The following is an 18,330-nucleotide window of genomic DNA, read 5'->3' on the forward strand; positions in this document are numbered from 1 at the left end:
GGGGGGCCGGCGCAGCTCTGCAGCCCCGTGCCGGCGGCGGGAAGGGGGGGTCCGGGGCACCCCGGCTCCCCGCCCAGCATCCCCCCGCCTCCGCCCCGTCCCTGCACCGGCCGTGCACGGCGCATGCCTCGGGCAGATGCCGGCCGGTTCCAACCGGGAGAGGCCGAAGGTTTTCGGGTCCTGCGAAGAGGAGGAGCCCGCCCTCCTCCCTGCGCACCCCACCCCCCCGCCTTTTCTCTCCGCCCCGCGGAGGGGCAAGGAGGCGGCGGGGCCGGCCGTGCTCCCCGCGTGGGCACGGGAAGAAAAGTTACCGGGCGGAGGGGGAGGGGGCTGATACACGGGGAGGGGGATTTATTTGGGGCTCGGCAGGCGCTGGGGGCAGCGCGGGTGCACCCCCTCCGCGGAGTGTTCCGCGCAGGCTGGCTGGGGGGAGGGGGCCCTCCGCGGAGCGCCGCGCTGGGCTGCGCAGGGACGCGCCGCCGCGGTGAGTGAGTCACCACGGAGCAGCCCACGCCGCAGCCCGCCGGGACGCGGTGCGGTACAGAGCGACGCCGGGCTCCCCCCCACCCGCGGCTCCGCGCTCCGCGCAGCGCCGCGCACCCGCAGCGACTGTTCCAGAAAGCTGCCGGGCGTATGGTGCTTTCGCTGCAAATAAGTAAATCACGCACGCACGCCCCCCGCCATGCACCGGTGTTTGCGGCGGCGGTGGGCGAGCCCCGGGAGGGAGCCGGGGCGCAGCCCCGCGCAGGGACGCGCCGTAGTAATTTGCAAGGGGCGGTGCGGGGGGGGGCTGTCCCGCCCCCCCGATCACATGGCGGCCCCGCGCAGCCAATGCGGGGGGCGCTAGGACCCCGGGGACCCGCGTCCCCTCCCCGGCCCCCCCCCGCCCTATAAATGCCTCTCCAAAATGCTGCGCAGCTCCTTTCTCCCGTCCCGCCCGGCCGCGCTGCTCCGCGCCCCGCGCAGCCGCAGCCGCTGCCTGGCGGGTCTCCGTCCCTGCTCCGCGCCCCGCTCCTTCCCCCTCCCCTTTTCCTTTTTTTTTATAATTTTTTTATTTTATCTTTTAATTTTTTTTTTACTCCCCCCCCCCCTTCCCGTTTTTCTCCTCCGCCCCCTCCCCGCGGCCGGTTTGCATGCATTGTCTGTCTCCCAAGATGGTTTGTGAGACCAAGATTGTGGCGGAAGATCATGAATCAATCCCGGGATCCAAAAAAGACACGATCATTGTATCTTCCTCCCAGATGTGGCCCTCTTTGGCGGGCTCCCCTTCCTCCTCCCCGCCTCCCCTCAGCTCCCCAAAAGAGGACCCCCGGCGCGACAATGTCTATATCCGCGAATTCCACCCCTCCGAGCAGGAGGTGGTCCGCCGCATATTTTACGAGGGTATCATGGAGCGGATCCCCAACACGGCGTTCCGGGGGCTGAAGCAGCAGCCCCTCACTCAGCTGCTCTACGGGCTGCTGGCGGGTGAGTATCCGCTCCCTTTTGGGGGAGGGGGTCGCGGGTTGTTTCCCCCCCCCGGGTCTTCACAAAATGGTCGGAGAGGCGGGAGGAGCCGGGGACCCGCCGCCCCGGGCGCGCTGCGGCGGTGCGGCCGGGGCAGCGCCGCAGCATCGGGCGGTGCGGGGCGGCCGCGGAGCCGCAGCGCTGCGGCGGGGGCAGGCGGGCTGGGGGGAACCCGCGGGGAAAGCGGGGTGTGCGGCGGGGGAGCCTTGCGCCGCTGGGGGATGCGCGACCCTGCGCGGGTCTGAAGGGCGGGGAGGGAGCCGTCGCCGCGCAGCTTGCGCGGGGGTGCGGGGAGGGTCGGCCTTTAGTTATTGCGGGCCGGGGGGGGGGGGGGGGTGCGGTGACGGGGAGCGGTGCGCGCCTCGCACCGCGCACTGCACCGCCCCCGCGCAGCCCAGCGCGGGGGGGCCGCCGCGTGCCGGCGTTGCCTGGAGACGGGCGGGCCCGCCAGCGGAGCCCCCCTTCCCCCCGCGGCGGGGCCGAGCGGGGGGGCCTCGCCTCCCGGAGTCGCATGCCCAAAATAGCGCCTGCAAGGTGTCGTGTCGTGTGTGTGTGTGTGTCCCCGCAAATAATAACGTGCTCCCCCCGTGCAAATAAGTGCACGGAAGCGGGGGTCACGCCATTCATAAGGTGTGCCCCCCGCTCCGAGCAAGCTGCGGGCTGGCTTCCCATGCCCTTGGTGCTTGCAGGCAGGTTGCACCCCCCTGCCTCCAGCGGGGGGGGAGGACGGGGCCCTGTGCTGGAGGGGGACCCTCCAGCAGGCAGTTGGGGCGCAGGGTGGTCTCAGCCGGTGGGTCTGGGAGGCTGGGGCCGTGCCGGGGGGAGCCGCCATCTCGGGGGTGCCCCCCCAGGTCTTGAGCAGCACCCCGGCATTGGGCGGGCACGGTGTCTTCCCCGGGAGTGGGTGCTTCCCGCGACGGGAAGCAATGCCGCAGTGACAAGCACATGGCTGCGCAGCGGCGGGACCGCAGTGTGGCTTTTCCACCCCGTCCGCGTTTCGGCCTCGCCGGGGAGAGCAAAGCGGGGCTGGGGTGTGCCTGGCCCCCGCCTCCCCACCAGCCCCTCTCGGGGGGTTTGGTGGGACCTGCCATGGCATGGCGGCATCCGCCCCGCCGGCTCTCTCCAGACGCCCCGAAAACTTCTCCTGGGTTACCTCGGCGTGATACGCTGTCACTTAACACGATAATCTCTCGCTTAACGCAATAATTCACACGAGAGTGTGAATTGTGCGTGTACTGCAAATGTATATTTTTTCTGTGCTTGTTTGTTTTTTTTTATAATGAGTTTGTATTCCGAAATCAACACTAAATTCTCTTTTCTGACAGGTATCGTTTATTTCTCTTCCTTATCTCCATAGTAATATGCTTTGTTGTGACCAAGTCCTTCCTGCTGACCTGCTGTTTGCCCATCTTTCTGATGGGCATGAGGTACTACTTCAGTAGAAAAGTTATCCTCCACTATCTCGATTGTGCGCTGCATACGGACATGTCCGATATTGAGCAATATTACATGAAACCACCAGGTGAGTATGAATTCCCCGGAGGGAGCCTTCCCCCAGCCCTGCTCAGGGAACATGGCTGCTCCCTGCTGCTGGCGCCTTTTCCTCCTGTCAGCAGCACTGAGCAAGCTCAAAAGTCACCAGAATAGAGCTCTTCAGCCACACCAGGAACAAAGCCATCTCTGGTTTTGTTTTGTTTGGGGTTTTGGTTTTTTTCTCTCCCCCCTGCCCCCCCAAGACGTCTAACCATCCAGGGCAGCCTCCGTCCACCCCCCAAGCGCAGCACTCGTGGGTCCTGTGGCCGGTCCGGGGACCGGGGCGTGGGTTTTCAGGGGCACTGAGGGTGGATGATGCAGGTTATTTACTGCTGGCTAGGTTCACCCCCTCCTTGTTTCTTGAGCTTGGTATTTCTTTGCTCCTCGCGCTTGGTATTAACTCTGAGAGCGGGAGGAGAGGGAGATGAAAGGCCTTTTAGCCCAAGTGCATAGAGGAACCCGTTTTAGTTAGTGCACCCATTTTCCCATATTGTTCAAGAAGAACCTTCCTTAATGCAAGTGTTTTGGAAGAGGCACAGATCAGGTATGTAAAGGGGTGCTGCCTGGGTTTGACATAATACACATTCATTTGTTACATATGTGCATATAATTAAAAATATAGTCTCTAATGATAATATTTGCTTGTTAAGCTGTAAAAGATCTCTTATGTGATTATTTACAAAAAAAAAAGACCCTTTAGAACTTGTCAGGTGCTATTTTCCTTTTTGTAGGCATACATCCATGTTGAGGACCAGAGCAAGGGGATGTCTGGGCAGTCACGGGTTTCAGGTTTGCTTTTGGTGGTCCCATAGTACTTGTGGTGAGCTGGGAGAGCAAGGCAATGCCAGTATCCCACCTTAGTTCCATCCTCTCAGGGTGCCTACTCTGTTGTTTTTCCGTGTGACCATGTTTTTGCTGTATCATTGCTGTTCCCCAGGTGTGACAGACCTCTTCCTGGGCACTTTTAGAGGACTCATAGGAAGTACCATAGCCACAAACCTTCCTTCACTTCTAATGTGCAATATTACATTTTGCTGAAATGGTGCTCCACCTCTAATAAAAATCCCCATATGTCTTAGATGTGCTTGCTTTAGATTTTGTTTCCCATTGTAGCGCGTATCTTGTACAGATCTTACCCCATCTTACACACAGGTTGTGTTTCATTTACAGTGCTTGTTTTTGTAAAAATTAAGTGACGTGTGACTTGTATTTAAAAAGCTCAATCTTCATTAAAGGTGGTGTCACAAAAATAAAAAGGCTCATAGCAAAACACTTTCGAACCTCTGTAGTGAGGTTCAACAATGTATTATGCTGGAGAAAGTAGCAGGGGACTCCAGTAGAATAAGAACATGTAATACGGACTTAATAGGTGTTTGAGCTGCATCGCTCGTTAATGCCTGGGACTTGTATGGTCCCAATTTGGGGCATGGATCAAGGTGCCTGTGTTTATAACACTAGCATGTATAGAACATAAAGGGACTCAAAGGAAGAGTAAGGAATGCCCTTGATTTGTTTAGGGTCAGCAACGTAATCTGGTTCAGCTGTGTTGCCAACATGCCTTTGAAATGTTAGCATTGCTTTTATTTGGTACCTAAAAGGGCTGATTTCAGTTTTAGAGCAAGTGTGTGGGCTTTAATTTTTGACAGGATTTAGTAATGCGTAATTAGGCTTCTGCCATGCCATAAAAAGCAAATTTATGGGATCGTTGGTGCTTGTTAAAGGTTCTGGATGATAGTGGTGTTAAGCAAGTTGGTTGGAGTCGTAATTAGGTAAAGACCAAAGAGGCTTTGGGGAATAAGGAGGAGAAAGACATCTGTGGGTCGGGACTGGCATGCCAGTGATTCCAGTCTGCCCAGTGCCTGTCCGTGTGCCATGAAGCTGCATGGTGCCGTTTGGTGTAGCTGTGCACGAGGCATGAATCCAGTGCTCTGCTCCTGTTTCCCCCCAAAATACAGTTGCCGGATTTCTTCCCTATAGGATAGCAGTATAAATAGAGTCATCTTGGAAAAGCCTGGAGGTTTGTGCGCTTTGGAGGCCGTCTGTCTGAACTGCATTGTCTGTCTGAACATAGAGAAAGGCAGTGATGTTCTGCGTTGGTGCTGGCCATCCCACCCAAAGGGCAGAAAAATGACAATAAAACAATTTCCAGCCCCAAGTTTGTCTTTTATTCAGCTAGTTTACAAATTAGCACGCAGGCAGAAATGATTGCAGTGGGAATGAGAAGGGCTTGTTCTCCTGTGTATTGCTCCATCTGAGATATTAGTGAAAGCTTTCTCACTGAGGTGTTAGGGAAGAAATGGTCAGATTGAGGGTAATCAGGTACGGGAACAGGGGCCCAGAGAGGCTGGAGATGGTCAGAGCTTGACTAGACAAGCGAAAAAAACCCAGCCTGATGTAACTGTAGGCTGGCCTGGCTTTGGCTGGGGGTATGACCAGGCAACCTCTTGCTGCTTTGGAGAATCCTTGTCTACCTGCTTGAATATTCTTTTTTCCAACAGGGAAAATAGGGCAAGGGAGCATTTCTGTAGCAGGTTTGCGAATTCTTGTTTTTTAGGGTGATGAATGCAAAGGTAGAACTGGGACGTGGTCTTAAGGTCTTGCATCATGGTGTGGGTCGTGGCTTTGCTGAGGTTTTGCTCTTGGCATCCATGGTACCCAGCCATGAAAACCTGTTGTTTGCAGTGGGCTCCTTGTGGTACCCAGGGTTGGGGTGCTGTTGTCCACAGCATCTACAGCAAATAGCCTCTGATAAGGCAGGCATCTACAGCGAGGGAATATTTTAACTATTAAAATGGGTCCTTCTCGGTAGTTTTGCCAAAGCATCTGCAAAAACTGTAGGTCAGTTTTAAAACTGAACCAAAAGGACCTGGTTTGCAATGGGATGCCATAAGCACCCAGCTTAATGATTAGTGTTGAACAATCCTGTGAGTTACATCGTATTACGGTTTTTCTTCTGCAGTTTTTCTGAACCGCTTGCTTCCAAGTTAGTTATTGTTTTAAATTTCCTCTGCTGGGTTTTGTATGAACTGAAAAATATGTGCTGACAGTGATTTTGCAGAAGTACACTAGCCAAAATTTAAATCTTTGTTTTCTCTTGCCCTCCTACACTTACGCCAAGGATCTGGCAGAACATTTGGGCCACCACTTAACTTTGAGCTCGTACGCAGCGGGGTGACTTGAAATTGCTGTTGATTTGAAAGGAATTGTTTGTGCTGAGTCCTGTGCTGGGGTCTTAAAACAGGCGGTTGAATGGTCCAAACACCTTCCTGAGCTCTTTGTAAACTTGTGTTTTTCATTTTAACATAGCAGTTATTGGAATTTTCATTTTTTTTTTCTCTTTTCTTCTTCATAGGCTGTGAAAAGAGGCACTGGGGGGGTAGAAAAGAAGGGAGTTGGATAATGGGCTTAATTGTCAACCAGAGTAACTTAGGCTCTAGTAAACAAAAAAAAAAAAGACGGAATTATTTTAAATAGAGCCCTGCCTCTTGCATTTCTCTATGCAAATAAGAGGAGCACAGCTGGAGCTTCTTTTATGGTCTGATGATTTTGACGACTAATCAATTTTACAGTGTCTCTTCAAGCTTCTGTCCCAGTCGGTTGTGTTGTGTAAATTTTTGCAGTGGTTGGTGTGTTGGAGAGATTCTTGTGAGGTTGAAGTCTCTGCTGGAGAGCTGATGGAAACCAGGACTCCTTGATGCAAAACCACCGCTCTCCAAAACGAGCGGAGCTGGGGCTTTGGCTGACAAGCTAGCATGTCTTTCTGCGGTGGTTTAAAGTGTTATCTCCTGCTGCTGGCTGTCCCTGAGGGGTCTGCATATGTGTCGTGGTGGTGCAAAGACCTGGTGGTGGTAGGAGCTGGCCTTTGCCAGTGGTTTTGGGCACTGGTGACGAGCTGGGTGGCTGCATTGCAATGCCCAGTGCCACAGGTCAGGATGGACAGACAGCATGGACGGGCAACCTGGAGAGCTGTGGCTGCAGGACCTGGTAGAGTCTTGAGGGCATCTGCCTTGCATAATGCAGCAGATGAAGCCGACGTGGTTGCTGCAGGGAGTGTCAGGTCACATTAAACATGCCACGCTGAGAGCTGTGGTTTTCGGCAGCGGCTGCACATCTGCAGCTCTTGCGTTGTGAGCGGGCGGGTGCCTCTGGGTGCCTCGGAGGGGACGTGTGTCCCTGCTCTCCTGCCTCCGTCCAGGGGAGAGCAGAGCCTCCCCGTCCTGCTGCCCTTCGGCCCCCGGTGCCTGAGGGTGCGGGTGAAGAGCCTGCACTGATATCCCAACCTCCCTGGGGGGACCGGGCAGGACTGTGCCCCAAGGAAGAGGGGCTATGGGGAGATGGCTCCTGGGGTTCAGTTCCTGCCCCCACCCTGTGGGGTGGCACGTTCCTCAGCTGAGCCTAAAGGAGGGATGTCCTGCCCGTCTTGGCAGAGGTTTTAGGATCACGTCCTTCTGCCAGAAGGACATCGGTTGAGGGTTGAGGTGGGGCCAGACTTGGGTTGTGAGGAGGTGAGATCCTGTTTGCTGCTCATTCCTTTTGAGGAGTTTCTCGCCTTCGGTGGGACGTTTATCTGGGTAACGAGCAAGGATGTTAGTTGTGCTCTTGGATCAGGCCCGTTGGCAGTGGGTTTGATGCCAGGGGGACAGAGCTGACACTAGAGGACTTGAACCCAGGTGTTTGCAGGGAGGTGAGCAGCTGGATGTGGAATCGTGTGGTTCCTGCTAACCCCGCTCAGCAGGTGCTGAGCCCCGGGGGAGCTGCGGGGTGAGCAGCAGTCAGTTTTGGGGTGCAGGGAAAATACAGGGGCCACCTTGGGAGGAGATCCTCAAGTCTGGGAGGTTGCTCTGCCGTGGCCAGACCCTTTGCAGGCTGAGGGGGGGGTTCTCCCCACCACAGAGCCCCCGGGCGGAGGGGCTGCTGTGGAGCCCAGTTCTTCCACATTCTGGGTAACGCTCAAGCTGCCAGATAAGCAGGAGCACCGCTGCCTGCTGATAACATTGTTTGGAAAGTATAGAGCAGCTCTTGCTTTGCAAAGAAGGGGTTTAGTTACCTGCCGGGAGGGGGCTCAGGGCTGCTGCTTCCCGGTGGAGGAATGTTTTCGGAGAGCCCTGTCCCGCTTGTGGTGCCCGAGAGGCAGCTGGAATCTGAAGCATCCCTATCTTCAGCATTTCTTGCTGGCTTATGCAGTGCCCTGACCTCACGTATCTGCCAAACCCCCGAGCTAGCTGTGTGTATTGGGATTTTCACGCGTGCCTCTCCTCACGCACCGCACAGGGCCCTGAGGAGTCCGGCGTGGGGCTCAGAGCTGGAAGAGCCGGGGAGAGGCTGTGTCCGTACCCCTGCCCGGGCGCTTCCCGGCTCTGCTCCTCACCGCTGCTGGGGCTGAGGCCAGGCGCCGACCCGGGCAGCGGAGGGTCTGTCCCGAGAGCCCCTCACGTGCTGGCCTCTCTGCGATTCAGTCGGGGGGGCTTCAGGGGATGCAATCTGCACGTCGGAGAGATCGTACAGGATGACGATTAGAGACCTTTAATATATTTTAGAGTGGGAAGTATGATGTCTGAAAGTATTTCTGAGGCTGGCCTCCTGCAAGGGGGACTGTTGGGGATGCTGCTGCTGCTTAGCAGTTCCCACTTTGTGGGAATTGCTTTTGGGTTTCTACAGCTTAGCAGCACTGGAACTGCCTGGTTTGGCACTTCTCTCCAGTGCAGAGTTTGTTGGGAAGCAATAGGAGAAACAACTCGTGTTTTTCTTGGTAGCAACCAAGTGTTAGGGATGTGCTTTGTCCAGCATTAGCAATGGACTGAAATATTATTGTATTTATTACTTGAATCATGCAAAAAGTCCTTAAAGTGAGGTTGCCTCTCCCGAAACCCGCCTCTTCTGATACTCCGTCACACGTGGCTGCCTTTTTTTGCTGTGGAGAAGCCTTGGCTTTTGCATCTGGAGGCAGCCCCATCCCGCAGGCGCTGGGCACGGCGAGCACGGCACGCACGGCACGGCGCTGCCAGGGCCAGCACCGTCCCAGCGCCGAGCTCCGAACCTCCGCTCCGTCTTCCCAGAGCTGACCGTCCCGAGGGCTTTCCCTGGCCCCGGCGGCGAGGGCGAGCTGAGCGCAGCTCTGCCGAGCCCTGGCCCAGCCCTGCACCCCGGCCGATGAGCGGCGGGTGGCTCTGGAGGTACCCACACAAGAGCCACGCTGCGCTGAGCCGTGCGGGGCAGCTCCGTCAACCCACTCGGGGGCCTGCAAGGTCGTTGTGCCCCACAAAAATCTTGATTATTATTATTTTTTCCACTTTTGGGGGGTTCAGGTAGTGCGGAGTGGAGGAGCGATGCTGTCAGCCGAGGGCTGGCACGCGGGGAAAACTGAAGCTGTCTGAGCGGAGCAGCCTGCGGATTCAGGGCTCTGCCACGCACGCGAATGGGATAAACATGTTCATGGGCAAGCTGCTGCGCTCCCCCCCATTTATTTATTCCTGGAGCAGGAACATATGCACAAACCCATTCCTCAACGTGCGTATCCGTAAGACAAAAATAGCTCTCACTTCAGATCCGTGAGCTTTGGCACAGTCCCATGTCAAAATTAGAAGAAAATAGATTTTATAGTAAATTTTGCAGAGCAATATAACCCATTTTTTTCTCCATGCATTCAAAAATTCTCTGTAAAGGTAGTCCCTAATTGCCATGGCTGTCAGTTAAAGCAGCTGTATTTAAGTTGTAGCCATGACTGGGTGGATATGATGCTTCTGAATGTAAGCTCTGCCTGCAGGTATTTAAAAACCCCAGTACCTGCAAGCGCTGTTCATTAATCTTCAGTACAAGAAGTAATAAGTTGTGTAAATTGAAGATCAGTGGTTTTTTAGGCACAGTTAACTTCTCAAGACCATCAAACACAAGCTGTGCCGGGACTTACGAACATGAAGAGGGCAGGAAAAGCAGGCGTTTGGTTTTTAGTCTGGCTTCGAGTAATTTTTTTTTAATGTTTTCTCTGGTGTTGGATGTTTTCTGGCATGGTTGTGTGCAATTTCTCATGACCGTCTTAGAGAATAAGCCTAAAAAGGACTGCAGAATTTTCTCCACAAGTTTAAATGCAAATTAATTATTCTTATAAAGGGTTTTCAGTGTCTCTTCTTCCTTCTCTTGCTTTCTTAGGAATGGCCGAGACTTAAAACAATTACCCAAAAGTCTGTTTCAGGTTAAGATTTTCAGAATAGCCTAAACTTAGGCTTCGTGTCAGGTATCTAACTAGTGGCAAGGGTTTTAAAACTACAAAGCGTTGAGCCCCTCTTGACACTGAATTTTGGGTGCAGGAACATGAACTGAAAAATCTTATTCCCAAGCACATTATTATATTCTATTTAACATTATATTTAGCCTCTTAGGATTATTCAGGAGTGTCTGTGGTCAGGTCGGTTCCACTCAGTGCGTGTGACCAGGGGCCCCAATGCTTTAGAAATTATCGGTTGGTATTGCTCTCTATCTTAAGTCCTCTAAATATGTTGAAAAAATGGTTTTTAACGTAAAAGCCTAAATGCATGGCCTGATTTTCAAGAAGGCTGTCCATTCAAACTGTCTCCAAATTTCAGAGCGGATTTCTGAAAATTGTGTATTCCTTCTGTAGACTTACATCTTTGTTCAGGCAGGTTATATTTAATTACCCGGGAGGGGAATGGCTGGCAGGGCTCGGAGTGGCTGTGAGCCCCTCGTGGGCTCCGGGAGCTTGCGGCATTGTTTACCCGTGTATTGCAGAGCGCACGCTTTTTATTTTGGTAATGCAGTGCTGGAGATCCGTTACAAATAATCACATGTTTGATGCTACTCCCTTCCAGACTGAAGCAAAAAGAGAGACTTCGCAGAGTGTTTTGCCGGTATCTGGTTCTGCATGGAGCCGAGGGATGTACGAGCCTTTGTTGTTGCTTTCTGCATCAGTGAAACAGGGAGCTTCAAAGTGTATTTTTAGATATATTCCCCCCCACCCCATAGGAAGCTGAGGAATCAGGTTTTTTTCCTGACAGGTGGCTAATGAAAGCAGTCTTAAAGGGAATCCAAAGATAGCAATGTATCTTACCTAGCTTCTATTCACAAATCTATTATTTGTAACCAAATAATAACTTGGGGGGGGGGGGATTTGGGTTTTTTTTGCTAAGAGCCGAGTGGAATCACCAAGAAGCCTCGTGCCTTTTATTAAGCGTGCATCAAAAACTAGCTCATAGTGGTCTGATTAGAGCCAGGTACAAGCCGTGGTATCTGTTACAGATGGCTTTGAGCCATTCCTTTAAGTCATCTATTGACCCATTGGACCCCAGCAATCAATTAACTATTTATGAAAGCATATACGGTATCATTTATTGTCTTCTGTAACTGTTTGACGAGTGTTTCTTTCCAGAATTGAAAATTTTATTTCTTACAGGATAATTCTAAAATTTAGACCTGGGACTCTCACGGTTTAGTGCCAAGCTGGGTTTCTGCTTTAAAATGAGATTCTGTGAGTGAAAGGAGACTTTTCAAATTAGGTAACGGGAAACATGTATTACAGGTGTATTTTTAAGTGGCTGTGTGAGATACTGCTATTTAAAATTGGATTTACACAGCGTAACGCTAATAGAAAAATACAACGCATTAGTCGCACATTAGCGTGTACTGCTTGAAATGGTAACTTGCAAGTAATATTTGTCACTCTAAAATTCATGTGCTGCTTCTAGGATTTATCCAAGTGGCAAAACGGAAAACCAGAGGTTTTACGAGAAAACGGTTTTTCGGTTCAGGAACTGGAAAATAAAAGGGAGGATAGTTTTCATCCAAATTAAGCTGATTTTTACTACTCCCTCTCTGTTTTTTCACTACGAAGAAGCAAAAACCTGTGTTTAGTGGTGAATGTAATACGTTTTTCAGCCTGCAACAAAATTGTTGGTTCTGTTGTAGGCTTCCTTAAGAAGCTAAGGTCAGATGCAAGTATATATTTAAAAAATGCTGATTATGGTAGAGCCATGATACGGTTAATGTTCATTACTTCCCAGGCAGGTCCCTCTGTTCTTCTTTCCATGGCACTATTAAATATATACTGAGCCAGCGCTGGGACCACCTGGATCCCAGGCCCTGTTTAAATTATATATTTAGGCGTTTTATACCAGCGTAATAGTTGAAGAGGTGGTGTCGAGGGGGACCATCTCCGAAGTCCCGGCAGCCGGGACATCCCCTGCGACCCCAGGGAGGACCGAACCGTGCGCAGGTGTCTCGGCCAGCGGCGCTGGGGGATGAGCTGTGCACAGGATTAGTGCCAGCCTGGCTTTCGTCTGCGTTTTCTTCCCCAGCTGAAGATCTTTGGTGAATTCAGGACAAATGTGTAAATTGTTTTGAATTGACAAAACTGCATTTTTAAGTCAGCTACTCGCCTAGATTTATCCTCGATTGCCAGTAATTGCTATACAAGCTGCTCCCACTCTCTCCTGCCGATGTGCTTGAATCCTGACTTGGAAACTGGCATCAGAGATGCAAGTTTATTTGCTTTTTACAGTTGCAGCTCTTGGTCTCTGTGCTAGCGCTGCTAATTGAAATGGGGGGTGATGGACCAGCTGTCCAGCCATGAATGGCTCCTCAGTCCACCTCGCATACAATGCTCATTTCAACAGCTATCGGATAATAACATCTACTATTGGGAACCAGTAGTGGTTCCTTGAATTACTTTTTTCCATTTTTTTCCCATCTTCCTTCCCCTACCACAGCAGTTCTGTATCCTGGTTTTCCGGTCTTGTGTCAAACTGCAATATTTGCATTTTTTTATCCTTTGAATTCTGCTTGGCCCTCTTTGTCCATCCCTGTGTTGAATTCTCCAGTGGGTTTGTCTGGTCTGGTGCTTGCTTCATTCATCACTTCTGGCGTTTCCCGAGAGTGGTGGTCCCACACCTAGCATCCCTCTTTGTATCTCTCTGATCTTCCTCTTCCTCCTATTACACTCTTAAATTTATGTCCCTTTGCTTAATTTCATTCTATAAGTACCTTCTTCTTATTGTTTGTCATTCAGATATTTTGCATGGTGAGTGCAAGTATTTTGTTGGTAGAATACTCAGAATAACAAAGATGAGAAAATAAATAGAAGTCAGCAGCATGAGGATATTGTGTCTGCTAAGCTGAAAACAGAGTGCGTCAGTGCACAAACCCACGTGTCGGTGGTGGTAGGGAGAGAAGGTTTTGCCTAAAGTAAATGAGCTGCCAGCAACAGGGTTTCTTATACCTTCTTTAGAGCATCTGACCTGCATCGCTCCCAGATGTATCTGGGCATGGCCTATTGATCTTTTTCGCTATGATTTTTCCTATAAAACCTATTCTTCCCATTTTAAGAGGATATATAATATCATTATTGCAGTCTGAGTACAGCAAAAAAACCATTTCATTGCTGAGATCAGGGCTTTTTGTTCTTTTTTTGGAGGTGCCAAATCTGTTCATCCTCCCTGGAACTAGATAACAGCATCAGAAACACTGTGTAACACTTCTAGTGGGAATCCAGGGAAGACCTAAATCTGTAGTCTTTCAATTTAAAATAATGTTAAATAGTAGAACTGCAAAGAGAAGCTTTGGAAAATAGCCTGGTTTGGAGCACCTGCCATTTGTAAGTGCTAAGCAATTTTGGATAATGGCTAGTTAGAGACAGCAATAAAAGCATGGCAGATACTCTGCTGAACAGCAGTGAGCTTCTTGGTAAAGTCCTCGTTACTGGAATTGCATCGTTAGTGGTGGGATTTCTTAAAAAAAGAGAGAAAGCAAGGGGGAAGTTACTGCATGAAAGGGGTGCTAATGAGAGATTTTTTTTAAAAATCCAAACTGTTCAAAAGGGGTATTTGTAAAACACCTTTTCAAGGTTTTGCTGCCTGCAAAGTCAATTAGATTCACTTAATGGTTATGAAAATACATGTCTGGTGTGATTTCAGAGCCTGCAAATGTTCAGAGGATAACACCAAGCTGTGCTTCTCGGGCAGTGATTTTCATTTGGGAATAAGCCATCATCAGGTTTTATGGGGCTGCTTTTGAGCCATCAGTAGTCTGAAAAGCATCAAAGCATCTGCAAGGGTTCTTGAGAAGTGGGAACATTTTTCATGGATAACTCAAACAGCTAAAGAGGATTGCAGTGAAATTCTTAAAAAAACCCAAAAAAACCAACAACAAAACCAAACAAAACCAAAACCATAAAAAACCCCCCCCACATTCACTGAGACTGAACTCTGGGACGGTTTGGCTTAAAGATTTAGTGGAGCATTTGCTTTAACTTAATCATGTGCTTAAATCCCTTGTCTCTTGTTGGGAGTTTAGCGTATACTTAGGGGCATGCTTCAGGACGGGTCCAGGTGCTCTTTTGGTATTTACAGGGAACTCGTGACGTAAATGGGAAATGCAGTGATGGAGTAAACCATCACTTTTTTTGCTCTGTGTGCTATCAGCTGCCTGCAAGATTAACTTATGATGTTTTAGGGAAAACGGGTGCATCAGGAGTTGTTGTAGCAGCTGTGAACCTGCTCTTAGTTATATTCATTCTGCCCTGTCTTGGCATCGGGTATGGGGGTTTAGTGTTATTTAGTGTTGCCTTTGTAGTTGGGAAAAATCTAACAGATCCTCAAAATACTGCATTTCTACCCAGATTCTTGTGGATTTGCATCTCTCCTGGCTCTGGTTGCTGTCGGTGCTGTTATTTATAAGTTGATCCCATGTCCGCAGGTAGTTGATGAATGAGCGTGCCACAGGTTGATGGTACAGGGCACAAAAGTGTCTGCTTTCACAAGCCCTCAGCAGACTGCCCTTCATTTCCTACGTGTCTCCCCAGTGGAGTGAGACATGGCCCGTAACCTTCTCACTTCACTGGATTTATTTTGCAAATCTCTTCCAAATCCCTGGCTCTTGTGACTGGTATTGAGGCTGGGGCTCAAAGGAACCCCACTCATGGATGTAGGATGCAAGATGTTGATAGATGGTCATCACAGGAGATCTGGGAATAACTGGATTAGGGACTTTCTGGCCTGACTGGTCTGGCATGGTAGTCTGAACACATGGCAAAGGGTTTTTTTGCTTTTTTAATTTTAGAGATGTAGGGATTTACACATGTAACTTTCATTTTCTGCTAATGCATCATCTACAACAGGTCCATTGTCTGTGCCCAGCCTGACAGATGTTCGTGTATTTATGGATGTAGAATTTTCTTTTGCTGCCACATTAAATAAATGTGCTAATTTCAGTGTGGAGTAGTGAAGTTCAGTAGAATTACACCTGAGATGCATTGGCTTGATATACTGGAAGAGAGATGCAGAAACATGTTGTTTTTAACAGCGAGGTGTGTTTCTGCACGGTGGCAGTGCTCTGACTTTACACGAAGCATTGCTACCAGTTTGCTGAGAGTTAAAAATTGGAGCAATATGTGGTGATGGAGGCTCGCGCTGCTTGGGAGGCCTTGGTGGGGTCTGCAGCGTGCTGGGTGGAAGGAGACGATACCGAGGCTTTGTAGAGGATTTTCCTTTTCATTACTTAGGTGACAGAAGGAAGTGAAGTCTTGACCAGCGTTCACCCTCCTTGCTGTGTAGGGCTCCAGCAGCGTCGGTGGGACACACCGGAGCAACCTTACACCCAGGCTTAGCTTGGCTGAGTTAAGTATAAATATAACAGTCCTTCAGGGATTAAATATTCACAGTAAATCTAGAAAAGTAAGAGGGCTGCAGGCACAAAAGGTGTTGATTTACAGTGGGAGCCTGCGGTGGGATTGCCATGGGGAGGTGGTACCTGAAGGGCAGTAGGTTGCCTTCACGGGCTTCTCCTGCTGGGAAAAAGCCTGTGTTTATTTTCAAGGAGAGAGTGCCCATTTCAGTAACGTCCCTGGGAGTCCTGGCTGACACAACAGCCTGGCTGGCTCGGGAGGGCTGAGGACCCCCAGACACCATCTCAGGAGGAGCTCAGCATCTCCTGCAGCCAGGCTTTACAAGCGCAGCAGGATGGGAACGCAGCCGTACCCCTCTCTGCTCTTTCTACCTGACCACCGGCATCACCACCCACCGTGTCGGTTGGTTGAGGGTTGGGTTGGAGGTGTGGGAAGGTGCAAACACCAGGAGGTGCCTGCAGCTGTCAGTGGGTCGGGTTCAGCCCCACAGCAGCATGGCGGAATGCATCAGGGTCTGGTCTGGTGTGGTGGGGTGAGCGCCTCTTTCCCTGCTCTTCCTGAAGAGGGTAGACTGGTTGGTATGTTATAGAAGAGTCATTGCTGGAGGAAGGCCTTTGGTGTTTAAAAGGTGATGGTGTTAAAAGCACTTAGGGAATACTAGGAAGGTTTGCTTCCAGAGTGGTTTGCTAGTCGTTTGTTCACTTATTTATATGGGTCAGGAGTTGCATTTGCTACAAACTGAGGCGTCAGTCATGTTGCTACCTATAGCCTTGAATGTCAGGAAGGCATGGAAGATCCCCTTTACATGGGAAAGGCCTTGTTTCTTGGCATGCTGCGTTGTGGTGGACATTGCTTTTTTTGTTGTTTTTTATAACCTTCCGTGCCAGGGTGAGCATCTCCCCAGAGACACTGTGATGGGCAGAGAGGCTGTCGGTTTGCTTGGTTGACCCAAGCCTGATTCTCCTTAACAGCTTTATTATCATTTCAATTGCCCTGCTATTTAGTCACCTACTCCTTACCCGGAGGTTAGGGGAATAGGTTTGACCCATTGGCTGGGGGGCTCATACTAACTAGTCAGACCAGATTGGTCCCGGTGAGAAGCGCCCGAAGAAGCACCCTTGGTGAGCGGCTGGGGAGGACTGAGGTAGTGAGCTATGCTTCAGTGCCACCCTCACTCCTCGCCTCTTGAGCTCTTCCCAGTCCATTGCAATGGATTTTGGGGGCTCATCTTGGTGTGGCAGACGGTGACTATTCATGTGCTGTGATATGATGGAGGTGAGTTGGTCCCAACTGATTATAACTGGTATCCTTGTTGGATGCCTGAGCTCTGAGAAAGGTGTGTTTGTGTAAGGGCAGCATCATTTCAAGCTGCTGTGCTAGAAATAGGAAGAAATACTTATTGCTTGCCATAGGCTCAAGGAGATCAAGCCATGTACCAACTGACTTCAGCCTGTAGTTTGTACCAAATCTGTGCCCTGAACCTTTTCTTTTTTCCCCCATCTCCCTCTACATTGAGTAATGAATTCTTCACTGTGGTTTCAGAGAAAATATAACTCCTCATGACTGCTGTTTCATTCCTGTAGGTTATTAATACCATGGAAAGTTAGAGGTCGGGAAGGTTTGATTCATTGTGTAAGCAACAAGGTAGGATTCTTGTGAAACTCAAGTCATCTGCAGAAAGAAAGGTTTTGAGTGCAGCAGAGTTGTATTTATTGGTAGTTTTAGGAGAGTATCGTGGTAGCTGCTTTGCCATGCAGCATTTTGTGAAATGCAGTACCTGCCCATCAATTCCTGGTATGCCCCAGGAAGGAAAGCAGAGGAGCTGCCCTAGGGTCTGAGAGTTTTCTAGTCAGTGTTTCTGTATCATAAATATTGCTAACTGCTACTCATTATTGCTCATCGACTGCTGTGGTAGTGAAGTCCTCATTCAGAGGCTTTTGAGGGCAGCAGGAATGTGCTAAGGGGGGAAAACCCCCATATTCAGAACCACTGAAACATGCTGTACAGCATGTTTTTGCTGAATATATGCAGCCTTTACGTGACTTACGGTTGAATGTTGTGCCATTGCCCTTTTCTGTCACTTCTCTGCCTTACAGATGTAGATTTGGGGGTGTCTGCAGAATTAGTCAGCACGTGCACCAGCACCTGGGGAGCCCCATCCCGTGTGTGGGGATTATATGCTATAAAATGCAGTCGGTTACCTGCTGGCGGTGACCTATTCCCAGCTTTGCTGTCCTTGGTGCCCCTGAAAGTAATGTAAGCAATGTAGTCCTGTTTTGGGGTGTGTTTTGGGATTTTTTTTTTTATCTGTCAGTTTTTAAATATGCAAATGTTTTTAGTCCCTCCCTTTTCGCTATAGTGGGTGATCTGGCTGTAAGGTAGGGGAAGCACTTCTCAGCCTTGTTTTTGACTCCGATTTAAAGAGCTTGCACACATAGAAGGGTTATTCCGTCCTAATGCGTCATTATGCCACACCCTAAGTTTGAACCTTCGTCTTGGGTGCAATTCGTCTTGCCTACCTTGCTCCTGGCTAAAAGTAGTTGTTTGCAGGGAGCTGGGTAGGCTCTTGCAATGGTCATTTGCAGAAGAGGGGCTCTCCCAGAGGGTCACTCACCTTAAAGGTTGTTGACCTCGGTTAGAGCAGCATAAAACTCCTTGGAAGT

At 50.3% G+C, this 18,330-nt stretch overlaps 1 protein-coding gene across 1 annotated transcript in view; it reads left to right on the forward strand.

Moving 5' to 3' along the window:
- The first annotated feature begins 906 nt into the window (after positions 1 to 906).
- Positions 907 to 18,330, forward strand: part of NAT8L (N-acetyltransferase 8 like) — a 37,128-nt gene continuing 19,704 nt past the window's right edge. Inside the window, exons 1-2 of the mRNA XM_072862386.1 lie at positions 907 to 1,467; positions 2,864 to 3,028. Of these exons, the coding sequence (XP_072718487.1) occupies positions 1,134 to 1,467; positions 2,864 to 3,028 (499 nt within the window). The 5' untranslated portion in view covers positions 907 to 1,133. The remainder of the gene's footprint in view (positions 1,468 to 2,863; positions 3,029 to 18,330) is intronic.

Source organism: Ciconia boyciana, chromosome 5 (genome assembly GCF_034638445.1).
Source record: "Ciconia boyciana chromosome 5, ASM3463844v1, whole genome shotgun sequence".
NCBI classification, from domain to species: Eukaryota; Metazoa; Chordata; class Aves; order Ciconiiformes; family Ciconiidae; genus Ciconia; species Ciconia boyciana.